Consider the following 14,383-nt stretch of genomic DNA (forward strand, 5'->3'; position numbering starts at 1 on the left):
TCTCTTCTCTGTGATGCAAAACATACTAGAGACATTTTTCAGCTAAGCTGAAACCCTTATTCTTGGGAACTATGTTCCTGAGACACCTCTTTCCCAAATGGTAAAATAAACATAGATTATACATTCCACCTCTGCCTCACTCCATCAATGCCTAACAAAGAAGTGAAAAACATCTTAGCAGCCTGTCTCTATTTGCCATCAGCACATTGGATGGAGCTGGTGTCACAAGGCCAGCTCATGTATATGGAGCTAGGCTGACCATCAATCTCTTCCAACATATTTATTTATTTGTTTATTTAGGTACTGCTAGAGGTTCCTTTCTTCTAAGCAATAAACTCCTCTGTTGAGGAAGACAGTCTGCTTTGATTCTCTAGGATAGAGAACAGAAAACAACTTTTTTAGTGCTACATCTGTAACTGATACAATCACTGAAAAACCAAACCAACCAAGCAAGCAACCCTTTCCCCTCTAAACCCCACCAGTATCCATCAATGACTGAACTCTGATGCAAAACAAATCTGCATTAAAGTAATTCTAAACTGTTTTCAAATCCTGTAAGGATATATTTGAGTAGCATTTACTATTCACAGGCTGGGTTTTTTTAATAGCCATTGTCAGTAACATTGAATAAAACATCATCACTTACACACATCTAGCTGTGCATGTCTCCAGTGAGTGAGTTAACATCTTTTTTCTCCTTTGCCGTATTTTGACATTATATGATCTACTTTTTATTTAGAGAAATGGACAGACAAAGTTTAAGGAATAACCATGTGCTTACCATTCTGTACTATCTATCTACACTGATGAGCAGCTCACATACTTGTCCTCCACTTTGCTATTCACTATTTGCCATGATACAGTTAAACTTACAACAGTTGGTGGCATGTGTTGATGAAAGGAATAGAGAAGTTGAGGGAATATTAAAGGAAAACAAACCCTGACAAGGCCTCACACACAGAGTAATTCTCTTGCAAGTTACAAAAAAATTTGTCATAAGTATTCTGCAATGGTATGCAAACTATTATAGAACATTTTGTTATATACTCCTTTGTAATAGACTTTTAAATAACCTTTTGGACATACTTAAATGTCAAATTTTGTTTGGCACTAAGCACCAAACTTCAATAGAAATAACATTTCCCATATAAACAATGCTGCTTTTAATAGGAATGTGCTAAAGATTTGAGACAGCCTGGCCATTACCAGCTCCTGGCAGTTCAGCACAGGGGTTACACTCTGTGAGTGATTTCCCTTTCCTGGAAGCAATTGTTTCTACTTGGGTAACCTCTGAAACACCCAGAAGAAAAGAAAGGATGGGAAGGCAAAGAGGTAAAACACACTGAAAATAACACTCACCACAGGTGAACACTCATGTACACAATATTTTAAGGATGCAGAACTGCAACAAACTATTTCTCATTAAATTTCTTGTAGCATTATCAGAATAAATCAGGCTGCAGAGAAGAGAGCTCCATGGAGAAGAGCCTTGAGCAGAGGCACTTGGATGCTTGGTGTCAAAAGGGGCATCATAGGAGATGCCAAGTGAAAGAGGAAGGTCTCACTGCTGGAAAGGGATAGCAAGAAAGAGGTTGCAATGCATGTGGGGTGAGGAGAGAGATTCTGCAGACAAGGAGACAAACAGCTAACAAGCACCTCAGGTCGACATGGTCACAACTGGTTCTTAGAACAATGCTCAGATGATGCTTTCTCAGTACATCTAAGATAAAGCCTGTAAAAGAGCAGCCTTTGGGAAGGTACCTCAGCCACAATCCAGGCTCTCACGCTGAACATTACAAAGGTCAAGCTCCCAGACATCCTTCACACTCCTCAAGGACGGCTGAAAGCTGCTCCCTCACAGCTCTTACACCTCCTCCATGCCCAACCAGGGATGTTAAAGATCCCTCCCAATCCAAACTATTTATTATATGATTTTGTGACACACTCTCAGCACTAGGCCCGAAGTACAGACCCAGGTTCTGGGAGAGGTAACTTTGAGCCTGAGATTGTGCACATCACTGCAACCTTCCCCAGAGGGTCTCCTGGAACCGGGTGGGATGCACCATCTCCACAGTTTGGTTGTTGATAAAGATGTGAGGAGAGAGTGGAAAGAAAACCCTATATACCAGACCTTCACACCTCAGACCCCTGAACAGGTATTTCAGAGTACACTTACAGCAAATAATAATATTTTTACATCTGAATTGAATACTTCTTTCTGAGTATTTCTTGTCAAATGTGTCCCCCTTTATGACAGGACTAGGGCGGGTTTTTCATGCCCAATTTCCAGTACCCTAGTTGCATTTTATCCCTTTGCTCAGGCCCACTGTGTGTGCTGGGTCTTTCCTTTTGTCACAGCGTGATCCAGCTGTGAGAGACAGGACCCTCCATGCTCCAGGAGCAGCCTGAATGTACAGAACTACTCCACTACTCTTCAGTCCTACCCACCTGATTAACATCAGATTCCCCCGGTACTCCATTATCTTCCACTTTACTCACTCTCTCCTGGCTCTTTTATCAGCCACCACACAGAGTTAGCTGGGTCACACAGGTCTCCTATTTTGCTCTGCCAGGTTTGTATCAAAGAACTTTTTTTTTTGTTGATGTGACATTGATGCCATTCAACTCCAGCATGAAACAGTGCCTTTGGTCTAACAAAAACAGCCATGAGAATCACCACGTGGCAGACATATCCAACCAAGCTATCTTGATTTCCAAAGGCACAAAAATGTCAGGCACCTAGGTATACACCAGTGCCAGCCAATATAAAGCTAAGGAATACAAAATTTCAAGGACACAGATGAAGCTGTCATTTCTTAACATTATTTTGCTTCCTTCACTGAAATAATGTACATACATCCACAATAGATAAATTATTTTCATGTACTATGAAAAGTAGACCTTTTACACAATGCAAGAGAACAGTGTGTTTGAGAAAATAAGAAGGCAGCTGTGCAACTGATTTTTAGTAAAAATGTATGCATTCCACAATGCATCTGAGATTTTCTGATTGGTCATATTAGAGGATTTATAGGTATCAATAGCATGTAAAGAAACCTTGCAAAATAGATCAAACTGAGGGTCAAATACAATACTCTCAGCCCTCAAAGAGTTTTAGACATTTACCTGAAACATGACTCCATTACTACCAAGAACAGAATATGCAAGAACATGCTCATGTAGAAGCTATACAGATCTCAAACACTGCACACAAAGACACTGTTTAGCTGATTTAACTGAAAATTCAATATTCTTCTGCTGGAAAGAGTGAGGTAGAACACAAAATGAATGGCTTTACTATGAACCAAATAAATAACTTCCAAATGAGTGAACAGTATCTCTTGCACTAGGATTTTAGCGTTAATTTTTGTAAACTTGAGAAAAAGCAGAACTACAAGTTTATAATAATAAGCGAAGAAAACAGGTGTATTTTCACTGTTAAAGCACAAAAAACCCCTGTGAATTTTGCCTTTCACTATTTTTACTTTATGTTAGTTTACATGCCTGTTTTAGCTTTGGGTTTTCAAATGAACTCAGAACTCCATCAACAGAAACCAGAATTTTGCCCAGTTTCAGCATAAAAACAAGCAAGACACAGTTCAGATAATGTAACTGCAGGAAGAGTACAAATCACAAGCTACAATGCAACAACTCATGAGTGAAGCTTAGAATTTGCTCACTTGGTCTATACCTGATCAAAAAGCTCAACTTGTTAGACTGAAATTCAGGACTACAATAGGACTGGAATCCATGTAAGCTTTAACCCATTTTTGCTGCAACAACAGTAACCTTTTAGAGATTTTATAAGAGCTGTAAATAGAGTGGAAATGTTGTATTCCACAAACGTATCTACTCGAGCTTTGACAAATAAACCTGATTATGTTAAAATTTTGAATTTCATTCTAATGATACCCAACAGTGATTCCAAAACTCCAAACCATCTGAAGAAACAGAAGCAACGTAGTTGCTTTGCAGGAAACAACTTTCCTGTCCCATTCTGTAACAGGTTTATTTCAGTGAGTTCAATACTGCTCTACATAAAGACTTTAAAAAGCCATTAATAAAAATGCAGCTCTGCCTTTCCAATTGACATGGACAAGCATCTCCCAGGACAAAGGCAACACAAGGGCAGATTTTGCGAGGGTGTATTGACTGATGCGTGGCGCCTACCTGTCCACAGGTGAAGACTTTGAGCTGCGTGGTTTCTTCACTTGGGCGTACAAGGCCTCCACGGTGTGCCCCTCGCGGGGGCTCTGCGGGCGGGCGCTCAGCGGGACGGTGCCGCTGCCCGGGGCGTCGTAGGCGGCGATGCCCGCGTACATCGGATCCGCGTCACAGCCGAACGTCCGGTTAAACTCCTGGATCTCCGCGTAGTCACGCTCCCGGGCCTGTCTCTCCCGAAACTCTCGAGTTTTCGCCTGGATTCTGAAAAATTAAAAGAGGGCTGAAACTGATGGATGCCCCCCTGAGGCATTTGAAAGCAGCAGGTAGCGGACACTTTAGGTAGCCTATCTTCCAGTTTCAGTTTGCCATGAGGTCTCAAGTTTACCTTGGACATTGAAGCCTAGATTGAAACAATGCTACAATCAACACTGGTCTTTAAGGAGTACGTCTGATTATCCACTGTCTTTTATTTCATTATTAGCTAAATAATGACTAGCCATAGCTGTTGCTAAACAGTTAACCATCTGTCATTTCATGCTTCCTAGGATGCCTGTGCTATCACTTGGCCTGACACCATTCATATTGTATTGTACTCCATTTAAACTTACCAGATTTAATGGTTCTAATGTATGTATTTAGAGGGGAATTTAATGTACTTTTTCAGCTTAATACTACAAAAATCATGGGTTTTTCAGAATTTAAAAACTGTGTAGGGATAGGATACACGAATATATTTATGTTTGCATGCATGCAGTAAACAGGAGAAGTAGATTCTTGTATGATTCCTTTGAGATGTGCATGCTTTTTAAAAAATATAAACAACAATTCAAAGCAGGCTGCATCTTCTCAGAAAGTAAAAACATGTGCCTTGTGTTAAAGTTACAAATTAAAGGTGATGCTGGACAGGGTTTATATCCATGTGCACGAATTTAGCTGTATGATAAAAAGTGACAGATAGAAGCAGATGACATTTTGGAATCTGACAAGCACAAATCGAGCACAGGTCATATTTTCAAAAGCACACAAAGCTATTACAAAAATTTGATCTGGGCTTCAAAGTCTCTTTGGTATTTTATAGAAGTTGATGTATTGCACACACACATGCATAGAGAACTGACCACACCCCCCCTTTACACTGTCGCCCCAGACCAATTTAATGCTCTGTCATCATCGCAAAATGAAGCTGTCTCCTCCCTTCCATTAGTAAAATGTGCTCCTTTTTCATCTAATACAGCCACGGCTACAGTGTGACAGCACCCATCCATGCAGACTACAGCTCTGTGCATCTCTGCTGAGTGCCATTTCCAAAGACATCTTGTTTGCCAACTTTTAACAAGGGCAGCCTATTCAAAGCCTCTGTCTCTTTTGTTAGCAAGCCTCAACTCTCCTCAAATAGAAAAGCTTTTAAGTTAGGTAACTTTGACATTCTTGGAAATTTTAAAACAGCCCCTTCAAGATTAGATTTGCAAAAACAAAAGGGGATACACAAAAGATGGGGTTCAGACTGCAGATAAAGACATGAGATCTCAGTGCCAGCAGTAGGTGAGCTCAGAGCAGCCACGTGTGCAGGCTCCCCTTACGGTGGCCAGGAGCTGCTGGCAGCAGACTCCAGAGCCAGGAACCATCCCTGTGCCAGAGAATGAACGGAGTCACTCTAGAGACACTTCTGATGCTGTTGCTTAGGTCTTCCTCGGGAGCCTGGATACCCAGCCTTGGGTGAGCTGCTCAAACAAAAGCAGCTCTGGCCACCTGATAATCCTGATAATCCTGATAATTGCCTGATAATTTCCACCCCAGGAAATCCTGACGGATTTGCAGCTGCTGGGCAAGGACTCCCCCAGGTCATGCTGAAGCCTCAGAGACTGTGACAGCCCAAATGACACAAGTCACCTGTGTTCAAGCATGTGAATCCAGCCCTGAGCTGGTATGTGAATATCAGAAATGTCTCTTCCTCACACTGAGTCCCAAGCAAACTGTTATTTTACACTAACAAAGATCACCATAAAAAACAAGGGAATACAGGAATGGTATGGATACACAGACATGTTTCCCCCCACAAATCCTGAAAGTATCGACCACAGATAGTGATTTGGGATACAACTGATTGACTGAATTACCTTCAACAGACAGAGCCATCTACATTGATGGTTCAATGATCCATTTACATGCCCCATGTTCAGTTCAGTGGAAAGAAAAAAAATTTTTTAAAGTTCAGTTTAAACTAACATCTTTTTAATTTTGCAAATACAAAATTTTTTTCTTTACTGGTTGCTTTTTATTTTAATATGGAAAAATGGAAGTAAAAACTATAACAACTAGTCAGCTGAGAAAGTTTTCCTCTACAATTTCAGCAACATCAGACTGGAATTGGTTTTTATTTAATTTACAGAGGAGAGGGACTTAAATTTAAATTCAAAACTAATTTCAAACTTAAAAGGGTTTCTGTAGGTCTATTTTAAAACAAAATTATATATTACATTCTCCTATATCCCAAAGCTGTTAATTCAGAAGTGTCACAGCTTTAATCACGTGGAAGGTATCTATGTAGAAGGAAAAGCAGGTCTGAGAATCACCTGTGCATGTTGATTCCTCTCACTGTCGTTTACCCCCCAATTTGTAGTCCAGTATTAATTACTCTGTGAAGAAAAGTATTTATCTACTAACATCTATCATTTGAATGAGAGAAGCAAAGGAAATCAGAAATTTCTTAGACAATGGTAGCTTTAATTCTCCTTCAAAAGGACAATTTATCATCACATAGAGGAACACTGTCTGACACCAATTTGAAGGAAAAAGATCCATGTATTTTAGGTAAGCAAAATTTCAGTGCATGAAATCAGACAGTATAACAATAATGTGGCACAGAGTAATTCAATCAGAAGAAAACATTGTTACCTGAAATGCTTATAAAAAAGAATTAGCTGGTGGTTAAAGGTGTTATCTGCCTTTGTTACACAAACTGCAGTGAACTTCTGTGACTTCTGACCATGAAGATCACATCACTTCCCACAGGTGCACACGAGTGCTTCCCTGTTTCATGTGAACCACCTTTTCTCCTGTATCTGCTATTGGCTCTTCAGTAGTTTGGATGCTGAGCTATTTGCAGCCAGAGCATTCAGGTTTTCCCACACACGGCTCCATGAGGGATACTTATTCCCATTCAAGTGGGAAAAAACTGATTGTTGAAGTGTTATGCAAGTAATTATGTTCACATCTACCAGGAAATTTTTTAGAGTATTTTCTACAATTGCTAATACAATGTATTAATACACATACATAGTATTAAAAATCAGTGTCTAAGTGCATTAATCTTCCTGTTAATTATTAACAAAGTACACAGTACTGTTTGCAATAACATTTAACAAACAGTAATACTAAAATTAAAGGTATAAGATGTCTGACTATACTGAAACCTGAAATGTTCAGATTTTTTCTCTTAATTATTTTTTTGTGCTTTATGTTTAAGCCAGTGTGAAAATGCTACCACTTTCACATGACAAAAGTATCAGCATTTCAATTGCTTAACATATTTTTGAACATTGCTTAAAATATGTTTGGGTTTGTCTTTTCAAGGACATACTACATTTAAACTTTATGTCTTTCAGCTTGAAGGAACCAAACAACCAGGGAAAAATTTGTAGGCATATTCTTGAAAAGAATAAGAGCTCTCAGCTGAATACTGCACTATCCCTTTTGAATTTTAATAGCTTTTAACTCTGAATATATTTTTATATAAGGACCTGAACTTAATGTGATGCTATATTTTATGCTGGCCCTTCTGTGTGCTCGTTGTGTATATGCTTGGTACACCCTAAATCATTTGTTAGCACGTACCACATCAAGTATCTGTACGGGAAATGCCAGTGCAGGCTGTTGTGGGGAAGATTAAAATGGTTATGTAAACACACTGTGCAGCACAGATGAGAACCTAGAACTCACCCTGTGCTTCAGCCCTAGCAACACCCCTACTAATGAAATCCAGTATCTGGAGAAGTGTTTGACCACCATTTCATAATGTGGATAAGTCTATTAAGCTGTCTTCACTGAACTGTATTCCTTCATGACACGGCACAATAAAAATGCGTATGTCTGAGATTTCAGATCAGCTAATTTTGAGGATTTATGGCCTCTCTAAGGATTTTGTGAGGGGTTGATAATAATAATGCTAATGCTTAACATTCACATAACTCTTTTCACTGTCAAAGAATTTTTGCAAAAACTGCTAATCAATTTTTCAGTGTTTAAACTGAACTTTTAAAAATACAAAAGCTATCCTAAGAAGTTTCTAAACCCTTCCTGCTGAAGTGTTAATACTGAAAATGTCAACAATGCACTGTCATACTTTTGAGACTCAAATTATAATGTTCAGTATAAACTATCCTCATGCATTTGTGTGCCATTCAATTCAAAAGCTAATGATAACTGCTTCAAATGACAATATTGTTAGCTGCAGAACTTCCTATAATTGTTAGAAGAGCTTTTCATTGCAAGCTAATCCAGTAATGATAGACATACCCATTGTACAGCAATTCCTATGCACATGATATAGTGGTCACAAAACGAAGGCAAAAGCTTTTGCACAGCTGCCCCCAGCAAACAGCAGCTACCTCATTCCCTTCTTAAAAACTGTGAGTGATATTCAGCTTTCAGATGAAGGCAACTACCAGTTTAGACACCTAAATTTAGGTGTCGAGGTATGCTTTGAACTCTCAGGAGAGCTGGTCAAGATTCAGTCATATCAGGCAGCTGCTGCATGGTCCAGCCCACAGTTCAGGTGGACACCTTTAACGTGGACATTTTAAGGTGAAACCAAACCCTTCCCCAGGCTCTACCAACTGTGCTGAGTAGCCTTCCTTGACCAGAAAGGGCATTTAGCCATGAAACTCATATGTGTGTACTAAGTAATCATATGAATTTGGGATTCAATTCAACTCTGAGGTAAATGTTTACAGCAGTTCTCTGAATTAAATTTTAATTTTTTTCAGCAACAGAACAGTCAAATCTGTGGAGCTGAATGAGCTATTGTTGGTAAAAGTGAATACGCAAAACTGTCAAAAGAAAACAACCCTAACTTCATCTAAAGTTATGAGTAAAATATAAATATATCCCAAATCCCTTGGGACCTTGAGTCTCCTTTGTTTGGATTTTTTCACATTAGTGATTTAAGTCCTAGCAAAAATATCACTACTTATCTTAATTGATGAACACAGCATGGGAAGGATATTCATGGCTAGTACATTACATTTGCCATTGCAATGGCAGCAATGCCCTCCCCTAAGAGCAGAAAAAAAGTTGGCTGCAGTTTCTAGTGTGCAATTGCTTGGTCAATTCAATTAATCCTGCTGCTGCTGCCAGGATCCAGCTATTGCCCAAGTGATAATCCACACCCTCATCTTTTCCACTGAGACTCACTCATTTACAAAATCAGTATTGAACGCTTGCAGTTCCACATATGTGAGATGGCTGACAATGTTTATTAAAGATAGAAACAGCATTGTGTAAGGACAGAAGCTTAATGACAAGCCATTCACGGCTGCCAGTTCTCAGTTCTTCCACCATCAGACTGGCATGCGCTGGGATGATGGATTGGAAACAGAGAAAAACAACAACACGTTTATAAAGCCAGTCAGCTTGTTCAAGTTAGTCCGGCGGGATGAACACATTCAGTCCAATTTTTGCCAGATATCGTTTCTAATAAAGAGGTCAGAAAGTGCACTGGCCAGCAGCCAGATCTTGTCAAATTTGTCCCCTCCTTCTTTGCTAGTGAAAAATACCTTGCAGGCACAGCACACCAGGTCTCACTGTTCCTCCCCCAACCTCCTCAACTGCCTTCAGGGCTTTAATGGTCCTTTTTCTAATTTTTGGCAATCAAATCAATATGGGAGTTTGTCCTCTCCTGTATTTTTCTTTGACCTTTGTCTGGAGCCAAGTAGAATTTTTCTGACAACTACCCTTCTAATGAGGGTACCTTGATTATAAGCATTACTGTGAATTTCACTCTGAACCGGCATATGACACTTAGCTTTTCTTACCATGATTAGAGCTAGTCAGTTATCACAGTTATAACCACCTCTCAGAAAAGCCATCTGCTTTCCTGGGAAAATCATTCCAAAGGATCACTGTGCACAATGGGTAATCCTGGCCACCAACAGCCACAGCCTGTAAATAAGAAAGACACCTCCTCTTCCTCATTTCCCCCCATTTCATTCAAAACTTAAGCCCATTTTTGAAAAAAGTCACAAAATACTGATAGGTAAATAGAATTTTTAAATTGAAAGGCCAGAGACCCACCTTTTCCAAGTCATTAAAAGAAAAATATTAACAGTTCTGCCTTACCAGCTATAGATATACATGTGTGGCCAATTGACTGAAATATGACCGTCCTCTGACCTCAGACACATGAGGGAACACATGCAAAATGTGGTCAGTTTGCACAAGCATACAGGGACAAAATCAGAAAGGCCAAGGCATAATGTGAAATAAAAGTAGCAGGGAGCTTTAAAGATGACAATAAATCATTGTGTAATTGCATTAGCAGTAAAAGGAAGAGCAGAGAAAAGGTTGCTCCCCTGCGTGGCACTGAGGGAAGGATATTGACAGATGATGCTGAGGAGACCTAAGGCTTAATGGTTTTTCCCTTTGCATCTGTCTTCACTGAAATGGTTGACTGCAAGCAGATGACCAGCATAATTGACTACCACCAAAAACAAAAATATCTTCAATATACCAGAAAAAAAAGTAGCTAGAAGCCGGTTAAGGTAGTTGAAGTTTATCTGACACACACAACTGTCTGAGGCAACCTCAAACATTTTCAGCAACTTGGAGAACTTGTGGAGGACAGCTAAAATACTAAAAAACTAGAAAAGGTCAAACATACCTCAGAGAAAGAGGAAAAATAAAGACTCATGAGTTTAACTTCAATCTCTTCTTAAGCAAACTATTGGTAAGCACAGAGGAGATAATGGGACAAGCAGTAGCCACCATAGAGTTATCAAGAACAGATGTGGTTAAGTCAGTTAAATTCCCTTCCAAAACACGGGAAATGGCCTTTTGAACAGAGCAGAAACAGTCCCAGGCTAAGAAAAACAGCTCTGGGATGGATGCAATAGGTTGAACAAGGCTGCACCTACAGAGTGTCTAGAGAACATTCACTTGAATCCATTGAATAATAGATTCACAGTCACCAGAATGAACAAATTGAGATATTTTCTATGTGGATCACTCAGAAATATCTGGGGTTTTTATTATTAATTAGGACACTACTGAATCTGCAGAAAACACAAATGAAGGAAAATTGGAGGAAAGGATTAACATTTTAAATGTTTTTGAACTACAGAGTAGACTTCAAAAATAGAATTAACTTAAATAACACCAACAAAAGGTAATTTTCACAGTTCAAATAAGTAAATGATCAGTGAAAAGTACAGAAAAAAATCTGTGAGGTGCTTTTTCAGGAATGGATCTGAAAGTTCTACTGGGTAACACATATGAGTCAGCAACATCAAGCTGTTTAGGAAAAAAAAAAGATAGAGTGGGGACATAACAGCAGTCTGCAAACACCAGAGGAGAAGAATAATGTGTTAGGTATTTAACTGAAGCAAGAATAATTGAATTAAGATACTGTGAGCAGGGCAACTTCCTAAACAAAAGGCAGTGGAAAAGACCACCACAGGAAGCTGTAGAGTTTATTGCAAACTGAAAAAAAACCCTAAAAAAGCAGGATGAAACAAACATCTTGCAGGAATGGCCCACCCTGCAGATCCTACTTTGAAAAAGTGGCATGGTCTCTCTTAAAGATTTGTAATTCTGCACCTACATTGAAATTTTACATACATATATTTCCTATGTATTGGTTCTACAACAGCTGAGAAATATAACAAGGACTACGTTTTTTTATTTAAAAAGCTGCCCATCATCTCTAAATTAAAGAAATGTATCTACATAATCAGACAGCCTTAATTTTCTTTCTCCTTCAACAATCACAGCCTATCTGCCAATTAGAATATGTGATAGTACTTACTGTTTCTCTGAAGATCCCCCCTCCTCAAATCAGAAGAGATGCATGAGAATTTCAAAAACGTTTAATGAGCTACAACCCAGGAGGGCTGCAGTTAAAAAAGAAAAAAAGGTGAAGGATAAAGGTGATAAGGTGATTACTTTAAGTGCCCTAATATATTAAGGAGAGAACATTATGCTCATTTTTATAAGGAGTTATATTAAAGAAGGCTATTAAAGAAGGCAGCAAAATACAAATGAAGACGTAAAGAAATGAAAAAATGCAGGAGAGAAAGTAAATATTATGCATATGAGCAGGTGAAGTGCAAACACCAATTTGAAATCAAGTGACATTGATGAAACTAAAGGAGATATTAAAATTATTTCCTCTAACCTTGTGGAATCTATCACATATTTCACCCCCATCCTTCCTTATCACCTGACCTTCTTGATTCACCCTTTGTCTTTCCAAAGTGAAGACATGTCCCCCAGCAGAGTATCTCAAACCTGCTTTCTTGGATGTTGCAGTAAACAAGTGAAAATCCTTGCTTACTTTTGAGTTAAAAAATCTGCAAATTATCTTTCTTACACTTTAATGGAGTTTCAGCCTACTTTGCAGTTAAGTCTGCCACATTTTAGGGTGCTGTGTTTTTTTAAAAAAATATGTTTCAACCAAAGGAGGATGTTGCAGGCACACAGGCAGCATAGGTCCTCCTCTCTCCAAAACAAACACTACCTTGACTGAAATTTTCTGTCCTTATTTTTGTGCCTGATCCAAGGATCAGTGACCCCAGCAGTGCAGGATCACTCAAATGAGCAACTGAGACTCTTACCCTGCTGGGAACTGTGTTGCATCAAAGAACATCATTGCTATCTGAAAGTAAAAGTTTTTCTTTTGCATAACAAAACTGGCCAGAAAGGTCAATATTTACACCTATGACAACAGGTTCCTGATCATTAGATTATTTTAGCTCTAATCTCCTATTTAGCTCTTCTGCTGAAGTAGAAAGGAAGAGATCATGATATTCAACTGTTGCTGAAACACAACATTGCTGAAACACAAGCTCCTGCTTTCATCCCTCCTTGCTTTACGAGCTCTGGTTTCCTCCTTCACGCAGACTTGCCTGGACCATTTCTTTCCATACCTTTTTTCCCCAACTGGAGAACAATTTCAAGAAGCAGCACTGGTGGGTAACATCTGAATTCTGCAGTTAGATGTGTAAGGAGCAGCTGTTCCCATGTGTGCAAGAAACAAATGACACAGGCATACCATATTTCAAATGGTACCATATATCATACCATGAATCAAATCAGTCATTCCCAGATACTGCTGGCACCAGCTGGAGCTCGAGCTACAATTCTGTTATCAGCTGGTTGAGCTGTGCCTATCCACCAGCCATGCTCCTCGAGCTGAAGTCTAGTAACAAAAGTGGGCACAAAATTCTGCTGCTAGCTGTGTTTCAGGTCCATCATTAGTCTAGTTTCTAGAGTACTACATATAAAATAGCCTAATCTGGAAGTTGGAAAATGAAACAGTATGAAGTGACAAAAAAAGCAATGAAAAACCTCACAACAAAGCACAGATTATGTGAATCTCATACACTGAAGAGGAAAGAAAAGGAAAAGAAAAAAACCAAACAAACCAATAAAGAATATAGCTTATAAGTCAGTATCTTAGCTCAGGACCCTCAAATTCACACCTCCAACACCCCTGAGGATTCAGAACCTTACTGGGTCACAGTACTGAGAGCACAAATCTCTAGCGTGGCCAGAAACAGAGCCAGGTGTCTCACAGCCTGTAAAAGGTTTCTTCTAGGAACTGGTTACAAAATAAAGGTTGTGGTGTGGAAGGAGGATCAATGAGCCTGTTATGAATATATCATGTATCTTTCTCCCTAGTCAAATACTTGCTGCTACATTTAAGAATTAGAACAAGGAGCAGGATTCTTGCCTTGTTTTACTGTCAAACAGAGTCCTGTAGTGCAGTATGGAAACCCTGATAGGTTTTGAGTTCTGATCAATTCACCAAGAATAAATTCAGTAAGTTAGTAACTGTGGTAGAGCTATTTTAAACCTCAAATAAGTCTTTGCCACACTGACTCTGCCACTAAAGGAGAATTCATATGACATCAGAGGACATGCTGCTGCTTTAGCCTAAAGCTCTTGGCATTCTAAAATGAAACAATTTAGAGCTCTTACTTTGAACTGATATGTCTAAGAGTGC

At 39.1% G+C, this 14,383-nt stretch overlaps 1 protein-coding gene across 18 annotated transcripts in view; it reads right to left on the bottom strand.

Moving 5' to 3' along the window:
* PARD3 (par-3 family cell polarity regulator) overlaps positions 1-14,383 on the bottom strand; it is a 452,827-nt gene that overhangs the window by 94,462 nt on the left and 343,982 nt on the right. For 17 of the 18 annotated variants that reach the window (XM_063415024.1, XM_063415043.1, XM_063415034.1 and 14 more), the window contains one exon: positions 4,171-4,425. In XM_063415024.1, the coding sequence (XP_063271094.1) occupies positions 4,171-4,425 (255 nt within the window). Of the gene's footprint in view, positions 1-4,166; positions 4,426-14,383 lie in introns of those variants that run through there. The other variant, XM_063415154.1, reaches the window with a different exon arrangement.

The sequence above is a fragment of the Prinia subflava genome, chromosome 1, assembly GCF_021018805.1.
Source record: "Prinia subflava isolate CZ2003 ecotype Zambia chromosome 1, Cam_Psub_1.2, whole genome shotgun sequence".
NCBI lineage: Eukaryota > Metazoa > Chordata > Aves > Passeriformes > Cisticolidae > Prinia > Prinia subflava.